General features: G+C 34.8%; 1 protein-coding gene and 1 pseudogene across 1 annotated transcript; both read right to left on the bottom strand.

Moving 5' to 3' along the window:
- Nucleotides 1-2,092: 2,092 nt before the first annotated feature.
- Nucleotides 2,093-3,071, bottom strand: LOC116592471 (olfactory receptor 6C1-like). The gene is made up of 2 exons (XM_032345661.1): nucleotides 2,774-3,071; nucleotides 2,093-2,733 (listed from the first exon to the last, which is right to left on the bottom strand). Exons 1-2 carry the CDS (start codon nucleotides 3,069-3,071, stop codon nucleotides 2,093-2,095), a joined length of 939 nt encoding a protein of 312 aa, XP_032201552.1.
- Nucleotides 3,072-15,477: 12,406 nt separating this feature from the next.
- Nucleotides 15,478-16,300, bottom strand: LOC116593577 (annotated as a pseudogene).
- Between the last annotated feature and the right edge of the window lie 1,750 nt (nucleotides 16,301-18,050).

The raw sequence follows: 18,050 nt of genomic DNA, 5'->3' as shown, positions 1-18,050 counted from the left end.
TTAAAAGCTAGCTCACTATTATGTACATTATTACATAGGTTTATGTTGGGTGAAATATTTAGTCAGTGCTCTGATTGCTATGACACTGAAATCATTCTAAATTATTCAAACGTATTAGTGTGTTCAAAAATATTTATTGAATTCCCACTACATGGCAGGTTTAAGTTCTAAAGGGGGAGTATTAGTGATTCTGGTAAAAGTCTAACAACTGCTTTTCAGGGCGTGGAGGTGAGGGGCTGATCTGTAGAGCTGATCTTGTTCCAAGATGTGAAGTCTCTCACATGGCAGGGTTCAAGCTACTGATGTGGGCTTTCTGAATGCAGAATTGAGAAGACACAGCACAACTGGCTTTTGGGAAGCATCTAGTCAAGTCCTGCACCCTGCTGCAGGGACCACAGCATTTTGTCTGCAGAGGAGACCGAGATCTCTGCTCTCCTAGGGTGAGGGATGTGAGAGAAAACAGGCAATAAGCAATGAACATGATAGATTCCTAAATTATAGGGTCTTTTATAAATTAATAACTATTTTGTAAAGGAAGAGAAAACTGAAAAACCTTGGAAGTGGGGGGGCTACTATAATTGTATGTAGAGAAATTGGGGGAGGCCTTATTGAGGTGACATGCAGATATCTGGGAGAGGAGTGTGTCTGGTTTAAGAATCTCTAATGTAAATGCACTAAGGCCTTAGGAGGAAAAATCATGTGATTTGCTAAGAAAGGTTTATTTGTTTCTTCCTTTCCAATATTAGTAAATGCATTGGTGCTTGTCCTGCTAGTCTCCTGGATAGAACATCCAGTATAGTACTGAACAAATACAATGATATTGAGCTTGTAACTGAATATTGTTAAAATGATTTTTCTATGAACAAAGTATATCATGAAACAAATAAGGTTTTGCATGATTTGCACCTAAATGCAAAGGTGCATTTGTAAGGTATTTGTAAGGTATTATATCAAAAGAGCCAGAAAAGGTATGAGAAACTTATAATCTTCAGTACTGATTATCAAAAAGAGCAGTTTAACATCAGGCATTTAAATACACTACTAAGGGGCGCTGGGTGGTTCAGTGGGTTAAGCCTCTGCCCTCAGCTCAGGTCATGATTTCAGGGTCCTGGGATGGAGCCCCATGTTGGGCTCTCTGCTGAGCAGGGAGCCTGTTTCTTCCCAACCCCCTATCTGCCTCTCTGCCTACTTGTGACTTCTCTCTCTGTCAAATAAATAAATAAAACCTTTAAAAAAATTAATACACTGCTAAGAAACAGTAAACGTACTCATATTTGTTATCTAGGAATATTTATGTCTTCAGACTTTTTTAAAGAACCGATATGGTTTATGTGTTAATCAAGGAGTTGCTAGAAATAAGGGCTACCTCATGTTTTCCATAAATAAGTGTGACTTCATAATTGTATTTTAAATTGGTAAATTATATGGCACAGAAAATTTTAAACTGGATACTTGAAAAATACTTTTTGAGACTTCTCAAAAAGAGTAAATAACATCACTTTCTTAATGATAGTTTTTTACATAGTTACTAAGTAAGCTATCATATGGAGAGGATAGTACATGTAATATTCCAGTAAGAATAATTTATATTTACAGTTTTTGTATAGTAAAATAATAATAATGTTAAACATGACAATATTTTTGAAAGAATGTTTCCTGGGGAAATCATAAAAAAATATTTAACTCATTGATCTTTCAGTTTCTTTTTGTCTTTTTTGATTTTCTTAGTTTTATTGTGAAATAATTGGTATTTAAAAATATTTATAAGAAGGAAATGAGGTCAGTCTCATAGTTACAGAGTGAAAAGACTATCTCAAATGAAAGGAAATGCATGAAAAAGTGATTGGAATTTAAGTGGAAATATATATATACTCAAATATATTTGATATTTGGACATATATCTACATATGTATTTATGTATTTCACAGTATTTCTCAAATATCCTCAGTATACTGCTGGTAATAGAAATACAAGTAATGAAACAGAACTCTAGTGAGACTACATGGATATTTATAGAACTTGGTCGGGCCCTGTTTCTTATTTACTTGTTCTTGATTATGTCTCTAATTTATGACAAGACTATTATCTTTTTTTATTTGCTTGAGAAAAATACAGTCTTCCTTGCCCTGTCCATGAAGGTTCGCTTGACTTGCTGGTTCCTTAAGCTGTAAATAAAGGGGTTCAGTATGGGGGCTACTAAGGTGTTCAGCACAGCAACACCCTTGCTCAGAGACACTCTGTATTTTGCTGCTGGATTAATATACATGAAAATGCAGCTGCCATAGGAGATGGAGATGACAATCATGTGGGATGAACAGGTGGAAAAGGCCTTTGTCCTCTGACTAGCAGAAGGAAGCCTCGAAATTGTTCTGATGATATATATGTAGGACAGAATCATTAATGCCAAAGTAAACAGTAGAGTAAACACAGCACAGGAAAAACCCACTGTCTCTAGGAATTTTGTGTCTGAATAAGAAAGGTGTTGTAAGGGGAAATAATCACAGGTAAAATGGTCTATAACACTGGACTTACAGTAATCAAGCTGTATGAACAGCATGAGTGATGGGAATATGATTAAGAATGAAGCCAACCAAGAGGCAAAGACAAGGAGTTTGCAGACTCTGGGATTCATGATGGTCATGTAATGCAGAGGTTTGCAGATGGCAATGTAATGGGCATCGGACATGGCAGCCAGAAGGCAAAATTCAGTGACTCCCAACAGAATGAGAAAAACAAAAACAAAAACAAAACAAAACAAACAAACCAAAAAACAACAACTGAGCAATGCAATCATTAAAGGAAATGGTTTTATCTCCTGTAATTAGGGTGCCCAGGAACTTGGGTATGCTGACAGTTGTGAATGAAACCTCTAGCAAGGAGAAATTTCTGAGGAAGAAATACATGGGAGTCTGGAGGTGGGAATCCAGCAGGGTAAGGGTGATAATGGTCAGGTTCCCAGTGATGCTGAGCATGTAGGTGATGAGCAGAAAGACAAAGATCACCCCCTGAAGCTGTGGGTCATCTGACAATCCCAGGAGGATGAACTCTGTTAGTTCTGTGTGGTTTTTCATTTCTTTTCTTCCTTTGTGTAGACTAGAGGAGAAAACACAAACAGAAGGATTAGAGAAAGGGGATTACATATGGGAAGCCACTGGAATTGGTCTCTGGAAGTAAACTAGTTTTATTTAGTTTAATTTAATTTAATTAATTTAATGTAAGAGAACTTCAAGACAACATAATAAAAGTAGGTGACATGTTTAAAGTAAGTTTTTGCCATGTGCCACACTCTGTTTTACACAGAATATTTCTTCACAAAACCTTCATTTCCCTGATTGGGAACTGATTCTTAAAAGATTTTTAAAAATATTATTTGCAATACATACCCTACATGAGAAGAACAGGAATTTTAACCTAGGTTTTTCTGGATATTTGATAACTGAAATAGAAATGAATGCTTCCTGTTGACTCTTCAGAATAATTCCCTGAAGGATTCCCTTCCCATTGAGAAAATCTTTGTCCTCTTACCACCACAAATTGTCTCATTTCCTCATTTCTGTCACATGAATTAGGTGTATTATTACTTAGTATTATTAGTATTAGTATTAGCATTATTACTTAGAAGTATAACATAGAAAAGACGTTATGTTTGGAGGAAGGTCACTCAAATGGGGATGTGACCAAAATTTGAAAGTCAGTGAAGTTCAATTTTTAACACTGTGACAAAATTCCCAAGTTTTTACTCTGGTTCACAATCTTCTTTTCCAACCTCCTATGCCTTATCTGAAGCCACAGTTAATGAATTCTTTGACACGATGTCCTCGGACTATAGAGAGCACAGAGTTGACAGAAGGCACGGGAGCAATTAGCAGGTTGATCTACACATTCATGGGCTAAAGAAACAATGTATTTATATCGAAAATTATTTTATAGAACATTTTTTCCTTCAGAGTTTCATCTATCTAAATGTTGGTGGTATTATTCTTTATATATGAATTCTGCTTTCTATCCCATATTATAATTTTATATTTTTCCTTTTATCTACATGAGTATTCAGTTATAGAAGCTTTATTATGCCAATACCTTGGAGTATAGGATAAGACAGCACATGAAATCCCTTTATATTCTTTTCCTGAATAATAATAACAATAATAATACAATGCATTTTAAAGTGAAGCTAAATTTTTCTCAGTAAATCAAACCAGTCCATTATCATATCCCTCATTCTGTGCATTCTCACTAAATAGTAAAGTGTTCAATTCAGAGTCATGAAGGAAGTTTTGCAATAGGATATTTAGTTTAAGATGTAGAATTTTTTATTACTGGTATATAATACATCATAATACTGTGAAGTTTCTTGCTCTTTCTTCCCCTTACATGTCTGAGCTCTCTTTTTACTCACTTCACACTGTTTAGCAAATAAAATATTGCTGTTGGTTATTTAAGGCAAATTCCAATGCTACCAGGAAAGCTTATGAAAGTCACAGGAAATGAACATTTCTTTTGTTATTTCTCAGGACTGGAGGAAGCAGGCTGAAGAGCTTTTAAACAGACATCACAGTGACATATTTTGTAATCAAACTTATGGCAATTCTAGTGTATGATTGATATTTCAATCATAAAAGTCATTGTTCTCAATAAACAATCCTCTATAATTAACATTGTGAGTACCCTTGTTGATCTGTTAAGTTATGTCTTCTGATGTTTTTGGTAGAGTGATTAAAAATATATCCAAGATTCTAAAACATCATTTCAAGTTTTCCTTCCTAACTACTTATCCATGTTTATTTTACCCAGTCACATGTAACTTATGTTCACAAGATTTGTAGTCCCATTTGCTCCTTTCTTTTCAATGAATTCCACTCTATCATGGATATCTAATTGTTGAATCAAGTGTGTCTTTCATTGAAAGTGAAAATTAACATATAAACAACTATTTGCTATTTTGTTAAATAAAATACTGGAAATGATTTTTAGGACACTTCTGCCATTCCATATATGTTTTGAAAAAAGAACAATAGCATTCCCCAGATAGTCCAATTTAAAAAAAAGAATTTTTAAAACCTACTAAAGATGAAGAGATTGTTTTCTTTACTTTTGTAACAATTAGAAGAAGTAGTAAAGAGCACCATGATTCCACAATATAATTGGAAACTAACTTTATCACCCTGCACTCTCCTCTTAATTTAAAAGGAGAGAATTCTTTAATTCTGTGTGCTAAATTCTCTCTTCATAAGTTAAAACTCCTTAAAGAAAGTTGTGAATACATATTTTCAGGAAATTTTCACCCACAAATTAGTACACAGTTTTCCAATTCTCTTTCTCTCTCACATGATACTCTTTTTTCTTGGTGTTAGATTTAGATGTGAGGCTAATTTGTCAAAGAAGAGAACAAAATATTGGTTTAATGTTGTATCTTGAGTAACAATTTGGTTTTATAGCAACCACTTTTTTTTCTGGAACGATTCACTCCATTCCTGACCATGTTTGCTGATAGTTAATGTCATGCAAGAACTTCATGGTGACTAAATATAAAAAATCTCATGGAAAACCAATTTAGGTTTTTTTTTTTTTTTCAGATTATTAGTTTAGTAATGTCTCAGAATATTCCTCAAATTGGTTCAGAATTTTGTTTCCCTGAGTCCCCTGGGGAAAAAAAAAATTAAATAGAAAGGGATAATTTGGATCCCAAATCATATCAAAGCATCAACCAGAATGAATAGGAATAACAAAGGAAAAGCAGTAATCATATAAATTACTCTCAAAATCTGTAGGTTTTCAGAGAGATATTCTACATATATCCGGATTATCTCAATTTGTTAACTAGGTATCTATATTTGGGGATAATTTTTAATGTAAAGAAGGAAAGGAATTCTTAAAAAACATAAAGCATTAGAACTTAATATTTACTTATAATAAGTGATATTGTTGGGGCATTTGTGGGCTTTGCCTTCAAAGAGAAATGGATTAAAAATGCAATTTAGTCACATTATAGTATTCTGACTTTGGACAAATTACTTAATCTCTCTTAATCTCTCTGAATTTTAGTTTTTCCTTCATTTAAAAGTGGGAATAATATGTCATGGAATAATCATGAGGGCTAATTTAAGAAAAAATAAAATTAAATTATACAGAATTTTTATAAAATGTACTCCCAGACAGTGGTTAATATTATCTTTATTCTCCCAAAAATAAAGTCAATGAACATATTTGAGGAATACAGCCCCACTTTAAACACCAAAACTGGGGCACCTGGGTGGCTCAGTGGGTTAAAGCCTCTGACTTCAGCTCAGGTCATGATCCCAGGGTCCTGAGATTGAGCCCTGCATCGGGCTCTCTGCTCAGCAGGGAGCCTACCTCCCCCTTTCTCTCTGCCTGCCTCTCTGCCTACTTGTGATTTCTGTCTGTCAAATAAATAAATAAACAACAGCAACAGCAACAACAACAACAACAAAAAACCCACCAAAACCATTTTTGAGATTGAAAGACTATATGCACTTATCTCATTTACTCAGTATGCATTATCTCTGTTAATTTGAAGACACTGACAATGAAAGAGATTAAGTATAATAAGCAAGATCAGACATCAGATGTTAGTTGATAGTAGAATTGGAATTCCTAAGTCTTTCTGCCTGAAACCAGAGCATTTACTATTTATTAAACTGTATTCAATGAGGAAGATCAAATTGAGTGACAATAGTTTTATGAAAATTAATAGAGGAATAAATTATTATGACAAGCAGGTAAGGTAATGTACTCATTTTTCATAATCTTTGATAAATACAGCTGACATAAGAAACCCAAATTATTCTATGTATTCCAATGAAAAGTTAAGGTAAACATTAATGAATCAATGCTAAGAAAAAGAAATTTTCCACTGGCTACAACTTTACAATCTTACCTCTATTTGTCACATAAATGACAATCATCAGCTGGTTGAAATGGTTAAAAAAAAAAGGAAATTGATAACTATTTCAGTTTTAGGTTAAGAGATTCAGTATTTTAAAAATCAGCCTTTCTAAATACATTGGAGTTATTTTATTTCTATAGCCAATATTCTTTTACACATTTTTCACTGTAGCTATGGAAGCAAAAATAGTGAAGAGAAGTTAGATTTGGAATTATTTTGGGCCTTTCTGGAAGAAGATTCTATGTGGATTTTCCCCTGCATAAAGCACATGTTTTATTTACCATATATGCCTATGTCTCAGAGCTAATACTTCAGTGAATTAAATGTGCCAACAAGGACCTAGGGGGAAATACAGTAAGGATTGTACAAATGTTAAAACAGTTGCACCAATATTGGAACAAGAAACTTTTGGGATAATGCCCAAAGAGATAGAAAGGGCATAAGAAATCAGCCAGAAGCACATGAAATATTTTGCATATAATCTAAATGAGAAAATAACTAAATGTGCACAGCTTTTGGGGGATGTTTCCTGAATTTACTAAATCAGGATTTCTCTCAAGAATAGAATCTTCCATTTCTTCCTTTGCTGAGTAAAATACTGAGACAACTTAATCTTATATGAAAACATTACATTTTTATCATATACTAAAACATCTCTATAAAAGTGGCTCTCCAAGCTAGTAGGTATCAAATAAATTATTCAAAAGAACTGAATATAGAATGATAACAAGAATGGGAAAAGAATATGCAGGGAATGATCCCAGTATTTTGGTACCAGTTGAAAACTGATTTGTGACCCAAGATGTGATCGATTCTGGAGAATGTTCCATGTTCACTAGAGAAGAATGTGTATTCTGTTGTTTTGGGATGGAATGTTCTAAATATACCTATGATGTCCATCCAGCATGTCATCCAGTGTGTCAGTAAAAGACCTTTATTTCCTTGTTGATATTTTGCTTGGATGATCTGTCCATTTCAGTGAGGGGGGTGTTAATGTGCCCTTCTATTATTGTATTATTGTTGAGTTTTTCTTTGGTTTTGTTATTTTTTGGTTCATTTAGTTGGCTGCTCCCATGTTAAGGGCATAGATATTTAAAATTGTTAGATACTCTTTTTGGACAGACATTTGAGTGTGATATAGTGTCCTCCCTCATCTCTTATTGCTGTCTTTAGCTTAAAATCTAATTTATCTGATAAACTGATTGCCACCTCAGCTTTCTTTTGATGTCCATTAGCATGGTACATTGTTTTTCACCCCCTCACTTTAAATATGGAGGTGTCTTTGGGTCTAAAATGAGTTTCTTGTAGAGAGCACACTGATGGGTTTGGTGTTTTTATCCATTCTGATACCCTGTGTCTTTTGATTGGGGTATTTAGGCCATTTACATTCAGGGTAACTTTTGAAAGGTATGAATTTAGACATGCTATGCCATTGTATTGCCTGTAAGGTGACTGTTAAACTGTATATTGTCTCTGTTCCTTTCTGGTCTACTACTTTTAGGCTCTCCTTTGCTTAGAGGACCTCTTTCACTATTTCCTATAGAGTCCATTTGGTGTTTACAAATTCTTTTAGTTTTTGTTTGTCCTGGAAGCTTTTTATATCTCCTTCTATTTTCAGTGATAGCCTAGCTGGATATAGTATTCTTAGCTGCATGTTTTTCTCATTTAGTGCTCTGAATATATCATGACAGTCCTTTGTGTCCTGTCAGGTCTCTGTAGATAAATCTCCTGCCAATCTAATATTTTTACCATTGTTTGTTACAGACTTCTTGTCCTAGGCTGCTTTCAGGATTTTCTCTTTGTCACTAAGACTTGTAAGTTTTACCATTAGGTGATGGGCTGTGGACCTATTCTTATTGATTTTGAGGGGTAATTTCTGTGTCTCCTGGATTTTGATGCTTGTTCCCTTTGCCAAATTAAGGAAATTCTTTGCTATAATTTGCGCCAATATACCTTCTCCCCCCCCCCCTTTTTCTTCTGGAAACTCAATTATTCTAGTATTGTTTCATCTTATGGTATTATTTAACTCTCGAATTCTCCCCTCATGGTCCGGTAGTTGTTTTCCTCTCTTTTGCTCAGCTTCATTATTCTCCATCACTTGATCTTCTATGTCACTAACTCTCTCTTCTGTCTCATTTGTTCTAGCAGTAAGAGTGTCTCTTTTTTATTGCTCCTCATTAATAGCTTTTTTAATTTCAACTTCATTAGATTTTAGTTCTTTTATTACTCCTGAAAGGGATTTTACTTCTCCAGAAAGGGATTCTCTAATATTTTCCATGGTTTTTTCAAGCCCAGCTAGCACCTTGATAATCCTCAATATGCACTCTAGTTCTGACATATTGCTAACATCCGTATTGATTAGGTTCCTAGCATATGATACTGCCTCTTGTTCTTTTTTTGGGGGGGGTGCATTTTTCTGCCTTATGATTTTATCCAGATAAGAATAGTTGAATGAGAGAACATGTATATATAGATACAGAAAAATAAGAGTATGCATGATGAAGGGATGGAATATGACTGTAAAGATGAAAATTTAAAAAGATTCTAGGAGAGGAGTCAAGATGGCAGAGGAGTAGCAGGCTGTTCAGGTCACAGGAGTTCAGTTAGATAGTTATCAAACCAGGTTGCAGGAGTTTAGTTGGATAGTTATAAAACCATCCAAACACCTACAAATCCAACAGGAGATCAAAGAGAAGAAGAGAAGAAATTCTAGAAACAGAAAATTGACCCTTTCTGGAAAGTAAGACCTGTGGAGAAGTGAATCCAAAATGACAGGAAGATAGATCATGGTGGAAGGGGCCAGCTCCTGGCAAGCGGCAGAGCAACAGAGAACTTTTAAAAGTCTATTTCACTGAGGGACATCACTCCGGAGGCTAGGTTGGAGTGGAGCCCTCATGGGGACAGTGTTGTCTCAGGTCCCACAGGGTCACAGAAAGATCAAGGGTGTCTGACTGTAGCAGAGTGTGGAGATGTTAGAGCAGGGAAGCCAGCTACAGAGACAGATCCAAGGACTGAGCTCTCTGCTCAAGGTTACCTTAAACTGTGATCTGTGGCATGGTCAGGCCACTGTTCTTTGAGCAGGGCCTCCACAAGTGGCAGATCCAGGGAGACATCCCCCACCCCCCCAGAAGAGCAAAGTGTCAGGAATCTGCTGGGTTTGGAGACTCCAAATGGGGTATTTGCCAGAGACAGAAACACTCAGTCATAGGTTGGGTGAACCCTGAGATGGATGGAGACAATGGAGATGGCAGTGATTGAGTGCTTTTCTCTGAGGGCACACTGAGGAGTGGGGCCCCAAGCTCTTGGCTCCTCCAGACAGGAGATTGGTTGGCTGCCATTTTCATTCCCATCCTCCAGAGCTCTACAGAAAGCATTCAGGGAACAAAAGCTCCCAAAAGTGAACCCGAGCTGATTATTTAGTGCAGCCCCTGGCAAGGGTAATGCAATTCCACCTTGGGCAAAGACACTTGAGAATAACTACAACATCAGCAAGAACATCAGCAAGAACATCCAGCCAAGAAAAAGCTCACTGATCAAGGAGAACAATGGATTCCAGAAAAAGGGAAAGCAATTCATGGAATTCATGGCTTTCTCCCCATGATTCTTTAGACTTGCAAAGTTAATTAAAATATTTTAATTTTATTTTTTTCTTATTCTGATTTTTTAACTTTTATTCTTTCCTCTTTTAACATTTTTTAACTAGTTTATCTTAACAATACCTTTCTTTAAAAAATCTTTTGAACATTTATTATTATAGTCATATTTTATCCTTCACTGTATCTAACTTTACTTTTTGTATACATATAGAGTTTTTCTTCTAAAAATTTTTGGGATACAACTTCTTACAATAGATCAAAATATACCCTAAATCTAGCACAGGGCTTTGTTTTAGTCTCCAGCCTGAGCAAATGGTCATATTCTATCCCTTCATCATGATTACCCTAATTTTTGTGTATACACACACACACACACACACACACACACACACACACACATATTTCTTTAAAATTTTGGGAGGCGATTTTTTCTAACAGACCAAAATCACCCAAAATCAAGTGTGTGGCTCTGTTTTATTCACCAGTCTAATATATACGTGTGTATATATATATATATGTGTGTGTGTGTGTGTGTGTGTAAACAAATGAAAACACAACTGTTTGAAATCTTTGAGACACAGCAAAAGCGGTCCTGAGAGGAAATTATACAGCAATACAGACCTTTCTCAAGAAACAAGAATTATCTCAAGTATACAACCTAAACTTACACCTAAAGGAGCTGGAGAGAGAACAGCAAAGAAAGCATAAACACAGCAGGAGAAGAGAAATATTAAAGATCAGAGCAGAAATCAATAAAATAGAAACCAAAAAAAACAATAAAACAAACAAAACTAGGAGCTGGTTCTTCAAAAAAAAAAAAAAAAAGATTGAAAAACCCCTGGCCAGAATAAATGAAATCATTAATGAAACAGGAGAGATCACAACTAACACCAAAGAAATACAAACAATTTTAAGAACATATTATGAGCAACTATACACCAGCAGATTTGATAACCTGGAAGAAACGGATGCATTCATAGAGACATATAAACTACTACAACTGAACCAGGAAGAAATAGAAAACCTAAACAGACCCATGGCCAGTAAAGAGATTGAAGCAGTCATCAAAAATCTCCCAACAAACAAGAGTCCAGGGTCAGACAGCTTCCCAGGGGAATTACACCAAGCATTTAAAGAATTAATTCCTATTCTGAAACTGTTTCAAAAAATAGAAATATTAGGAAAACTTCCAAACTCATTTTATGAGGCCAGCTTGATCCCCAAACCAAAGATCCCATCAAAAAAGAGAATTATAGACCAATATCCTTAATCAATACAGACACAAAAATTCTCACCAAAATATTAGCCAATAGGATCCATTAAAAGGATTACTTACCACGACTAAGTGGAATTTATTCCAGGGTTGCAAGGTTGATTTAACATCTGCAAATCAATCAATGTGATACAATACCTTAATAAAAGAAACAACAAGAACCATATGATACTCTCAATAGATGCTAAAAAAACATTTGACAAAGTACAGCACCATTTCTTGATCAAAACTCTTCAAAGTGTAGGGATAGAGGGTATATTCTTCAATATCATCCATGCCATCTATAAAAAACCCACAACGAATATCATTCTCAATAGAGAAAAACACAGCTTTTTTGCTAAGTTCAGGAGCACGTCAGGGATGTCCATTATCACCATATTCAACTGCTATTCAGCATAATACTAAAAGTCCTAGCTTCAGCAATCAGACAAGAAAAAGTAATTAAAGGCATCCAAATTAGCAAAGAAGAAGCCAAACTCTCACCCTTTGCAGATGATATGATACTTTATGTGGAAAACCGAAAAGACCACTCCAAATCTGCTAGAACTTGTATAGAATTCAGTAAAGTGTCGGGATATAAAATCAATGAACAGAAATAAGTTGCATTTCTATACACCAACAACAAGACAGAAGAAAGAGAAATTAAGGAGTCAATCCCATTTACAATTGCACCCCAAACCATAAGATACTTAGGAATAAACCTAGCCAAAGAGGCAAAGAATCTGTACTCAGAAAACTTTAAAGTACTCATGAAAGAAATTGAGAAGACACAAAGAAATGAAAAATGTTCCATGCTCATGGATTGGAAGAACAAATATTGTGAAAATGTCTATGCTACCTAGAGTGAGCTACAAGTTTAATGCAATCCCTATCAAAATGCCATAATTTTTTTTCAAAGAAATGGAACAAATAATCCTAAAATTTGTATGGAACCACAAAGGCCTCAAATAGCTAGAGGAATGTTGAAAAAGAAAGCCAAAGTTGGTGGCATCACAATTCCAGACTTCAAGTTCTGTTACAAAGCTGTCATCATCAAGACAAAAACAGACACATTGATCAATGGAACATAATAGAGAGCCTAGAAATAGATCTTCAACTCTACGGTCAACTAATCTTTGACAAAGCAGGAAAGAATGTCCAATGGAAAAAAGACAATCTCTTCAACAAATGGTGTTGGGAAAATTGGACAGCCACATGCAGAAAAATGAAACAGGACAATTTCCCTACACCACACACAATAATAGACTCCAAATGGATGAAAAATCTCAATGTGAGAAAGGAATCCATCAAAATCCCTGAGGAGAACACAGGCAGCAACTCTTTAACCTCAGCCACAACAACTTCTTCCTAGAAACATCACCAAAGGCAAGAAAAGGAAGGGCAAAAATGAACTATTGGGACTTCATCAAGATCAAAACTTCTGCACAGCTTAGCCTCTAGAGCAATGTCCCTCAGTGGAATAGACTTCTAAAATTCCAATTTTGTGTTCTGTTGCTCTCTCTCACTTGTCGGGGCCAGCCCCGCCCCCCGTGGTCTATCTTCCTGTATGTTGCCTTGGATTCGCTTCTCTGCACCTCCTACCTTCTGGAAAGTGGTTGATTTTCTGTTCCTAGAACTGTTGCTCTTTTTCTCTTCTTTCTCTTATTGAGTTTGTAGGTGTTCAGAATGGTTTGATGACTATCTACCTGAACTCATGGACCTGATGATATTTTGGTCTCTTACTCCTCCACCATCTTCTCCTCCCCTCCTATATGCCAAGTATTATATTCAGAGTTAGTACCCTCCCTGACTATAATATAATACTATAATAATATAATTATGTACAGATAAGATAAGGTTAGTAAAACTGTGCTTATTATAGTAAAGCTATGCAAAATTTTCAGATCTTACAGCATTTCACACACACACACACACACACATATGTATGTATGAGAGCAAACACAAAATTTTGTGTTGTTTTTCAAGTTGGACTATTATATTGACTGTTATAGTTCAAGACCTTAGGAAAATCATTCAACATATCTAACATCAATTTACACATTGGTAAAAAGGGATAATCATGTCTAATTTGTCATATAGCTGTGAAGATTAAATATGATATGGCATGGAACATACCTTGTCTTGCATTTGACACAAAATATATGTTCTCTATAGAAGAGTTGCTATTTATGAAATTCCTATCAAACTTTCAGTTGGTGTAAGAGTGGCTGCCTTAGGGTGCCTGGGTGGCTCAATTGGTTAAGTGGCCAACTCTTGATTTCTGCTTGGGTCATGATCTCAGAGTCTTGATTTCAAGCCCTGTGTCAGGCTCCATGTCCAGAGCAGGGTCTGCTTGTCCCTTTCCCTCTGCTCCTCTCCTCGACCATGCACATCTTCTCTCTCTGTGTCTCTTAAATAAATAAATAAATAACATTTTTTAAAAAATAAAAAAAATATAGTGGCTGCCTAAATATTTATCTGTTATATATTTTTATAAAAAATAATGCAGAAAATAACAAGACCTTATAAAACAAGATGTAATACCTGACTTCATATCTAGAAAACATAGGATATATGACCTTCAGATAATTTGTAAGTCGTAACATATGTATCCAAGTTTACTAACTGAATGGGAAGAATTGGACAGTCACTACAGATAGTGTGCAAAAACAATGGTGTTGTAGATACTTATTTCATGATTCTGGTAACTTTTAAAAGGAAAAATAATTTTATATCAGTAAGAGAAAATCATTTAAAATAAATTGAAACAATATTGACTTTAAGTCATTACAGTATAAAATATTTTTACTGAAGTTTATTTGACACACAGTATTACATTAGTTTCACTTGTACAATATAACATTTCAAGAAATCCATACATTATGCTGTGCTCACCACAAGTGCAGTTGCCATCTATCACCATTCAGAGCTATTAAAATAGCACTGACTACATTCGTTACGCAGTACCTTCTATTCCTGTGACTTATTTATTCCATAATTGAAAGTCTGTACATTTTACTCCCTTCACACATTTTGCCCATCACCCTCGCGCTCCTTCTGGCAACCATTGGTTTATTCTATGTATTTATGGATCTCTTTCAGTTTAGTTTGCTTCTTTACTCATTGCTTTGTTTTATTTTTGCAATTCCAAATATGTGAAATCATATGGTATCTGTCTTTCTCTGTCTGACTTACTTCATTTAGCAAAACACCCTCTAGATCAATCCACATTGTTGCTAGTGGCAACAAATATGAACAAAAGGTTCGTATGCTTTTTTTTATGGCTGAGTAATTTTCTGTTATATATTTTGCAACATCTTTATCCTTTCCTCTGTCAATATACACTTGGATTGCTTCTGTATCTTGACTATTGTGAATAATGTGGCAAAAAATACGGGGCTATATATTTCTTGGAATTAGTGTTTTTGATAGAACATTTTGATTAATCAAAATAGTTGGCAAATGATTTACATTCCATAACTACTAGTTTTATATTCATAATCATAAATCCCTGACATGGAACATTTGGATAGTTTTAAAGGAAGACACAATTCATGTTATCATGTTAACATAATTCATTATTAACACATCTATGTTATCAAGAGTGTTTAGCAAATGAGCTCAGCATTTCCTGTAGCTGTGACATGAATATAAGAAGATAATAGAAATTAGTTTAAATTTCATTTTCTTTTATTGAATCATCATGATAACATTCATTCATACTACCCAAAACTTTGATTTGTTTGATAGTACTTCAAGGACCACATCTTGGAAGGTCTGTGTATTTTTTGGTGTAAATACAAGTGTGTAAATAGGGTGTAAATAAAAGTGTTCAACATGAGGGCAACAGAATTATTGAGAATAGCTACTTCTTTTGTCACTAATGCCTTTTTTTTTTTTGCAGAAGAATTAGCATATATGGAAATAGATATGGCAATCATGTGAGTCGAACAAATAGAGAAAAACATTGTTTTTCTCTGACTAGGAGATGTGATGTATATGTAAGACAAAATCACCAATGCCAAAGTAAATAGCAAAGTACCCCAACTAAGCAAAAGCCAGTTACTACAAAGAGTCATGTATCTGAATGAGACAGTTGCAAAAAGGAAAGATAGCCACATGCAAAGTGTTCAATGACATTGGAAACACAGGAATCCAGCTGAGTAAAACAGTATAAGTGGTGGGAAAATGGTCAGAAACTTGCCCAGCAATGCACATAGCATAAACAGGTTACAGAGTTTCGTGTTCTTGATGGTTGTATAATGAAGGGGCTTGCAAATGGCAATAATAGTGATCAAGGGACATGGCAATTAGAATTTGAAATTCAGTTACTCCCATGAAAAAAAAGAATAGTTGGGTGACACAACTGTTATTGGAAATGATATTATCCCTGGTGATAATTACCCCCCAGAAATCGAGAAATACATGTAATTGTAAATGAAATTTCTAAGAAAGAGAAGTTCTAGCTAAGAAATACAGAGGCCTCTGTAGATGAGAGCTCACCAAAGTTAGGGTGATGATAGTCAGGTTTCCATTGACTATCATGTTTGTGATAGTGTGACTTAACATGTTTGTGATAAATAGGCAGAGTAAAATCAGAATCAGAAATCAGGATCATCAGAAAGGCTCAGCAGGACAAACTCTGATCATTGTGTGGTGGTTTCCATTTTTATTTCTTTTAAAAATGAGGGAAATTGGAAGGGGAGGTTTACCATGAGAGACTATGGACTCTGAAAAACGATCTGCGGGTTTTGAAGGGGCAGGAGGTAGGAGGTTGGGGGAACCAGGTGGTGGGTATTAGAGAGGGCACGGATTACATGGAGCACTGGGTATGGTGCAAAAACAATGAATACTATTACGCTGAAAAGAAATTAAAAAAAAAAATGAGACAACACTGATGAATCTGGAGGCCATTACCCTAAGTGAAACAAGTGGAAGGACAAAAAAATGCATGATTCCACTTTTATGAGGTGTTAAAATCAGTCTATCTCATGGAAATGGAGTTGAATGGCAACTATCTTAGGATGGAGCAGGGTCAGCAATGGGGAGTTGCTATTAGCTGGTATAAAGTTCAGTTCTGTAAGAAGGATAAGTTTTCAAGATGTTGAAGATGAATACTGTTGAAGAACATTGTTTGCTGTACTTCATTTTGCTTGCAGTTAACAATACTATATTGTGCCTTTAAAAATACAAGTGGGTAAATCTCGAGTTAAGTGTTCTCACCACTTTATAAATATAATTTGTGCTTATTCACAACCATAGCAGTTAACTATAGAGACCAATGTTAATAATAATAACTACTATTTATTGATAGCTAATTATGCTGTGTGCTTGAAAGGTTCATTCTCATCCATATGGTACATTATATATGCCAGATTTATCTGACACCTGATTTACCTCTGGGAAAATATATATTGAGAGGTCATAGAAACCCTAACTTTGTCAACTATTTGCCTTCTTTCACATACAAAATATACTTCAGATAGAATGAAATTGAGAAACCATTCATAAGTTGTCTATTATATTTTGAATACCCTTCAATTTTCTATTACTTATTTTATTTTCTTCTCTATAATTCCTATGCTGTATTTCTCAGTTGCATATTTTACACAGAAATCATTAGGAAAGGTACAGCATGAATTAGGATTACAGTATATTTTCTATTACTAAATAGTGGTTTATATTATTTAGAATACTTTATTGTATCCATAATTTTCTTTCATTCTCTCTCTCACACACACATACAGAAACACACTTACATCTTTCCAAAATACTTTAGGCACTTAACACCTTAAGTAGAGTGAGTGGAGGAGTAAAGTGAAATTCTAACTTTATATGAAATGGAAAATTTTGCTCTGTTATGAAGATTTTATTTTATATAAAACTTAAATGATTTTGCTTTTTAGGCATCAAATAATTTAGACACATGCCCAGTTTCAACCTAGTCCAAAACTAGAAAGGAGCTATATAAATTTCAGCATCATCAGAAAGCAAGCTTACACCATGGAATTAGAGAAATCGAACTTATTCTACATATCTAAGACAGTATTTCTTCACTATTTTCTACAGTAGGTGTGTGTGTGTGTGTGTGTGTGTGTGTGTGTGTATGTATGTCTGCATCTACTTGTATATCTACCTATATCTAGTGAGTCATAATGGATTTTGGAAATACGGAGATGTATTTAGCAGCATAGCTACAAACGTATATATGTTAAATATCTATTCTTTTTTTTAACAATAGATAAATTATATGAACACACCCTATTTAGTGAGCAATGTTTCATGGTTTTTAAAT

The sequence above is a fragment of the Mustela erminea genome, chromosome 6 (genome assembly GCF_009829155.1).
Source record: "Mustela erminea isolate mMusErm1 chromosome 6, mMusErm1.Pri, whole genome shotgun sequence".
NCBI classification, from domain to species: domain Eukaryota; kingdom Metazoa; phylum Chordata; class Mammalia; order Carnivora; family Mustelidae; genus Mustela; species Mustela erminea.
The sequence above is the reverse complement of the archived record's forward strand: the minus strand, read 5'-3'. Positions and strand labels throughout refer to the sequence as shown.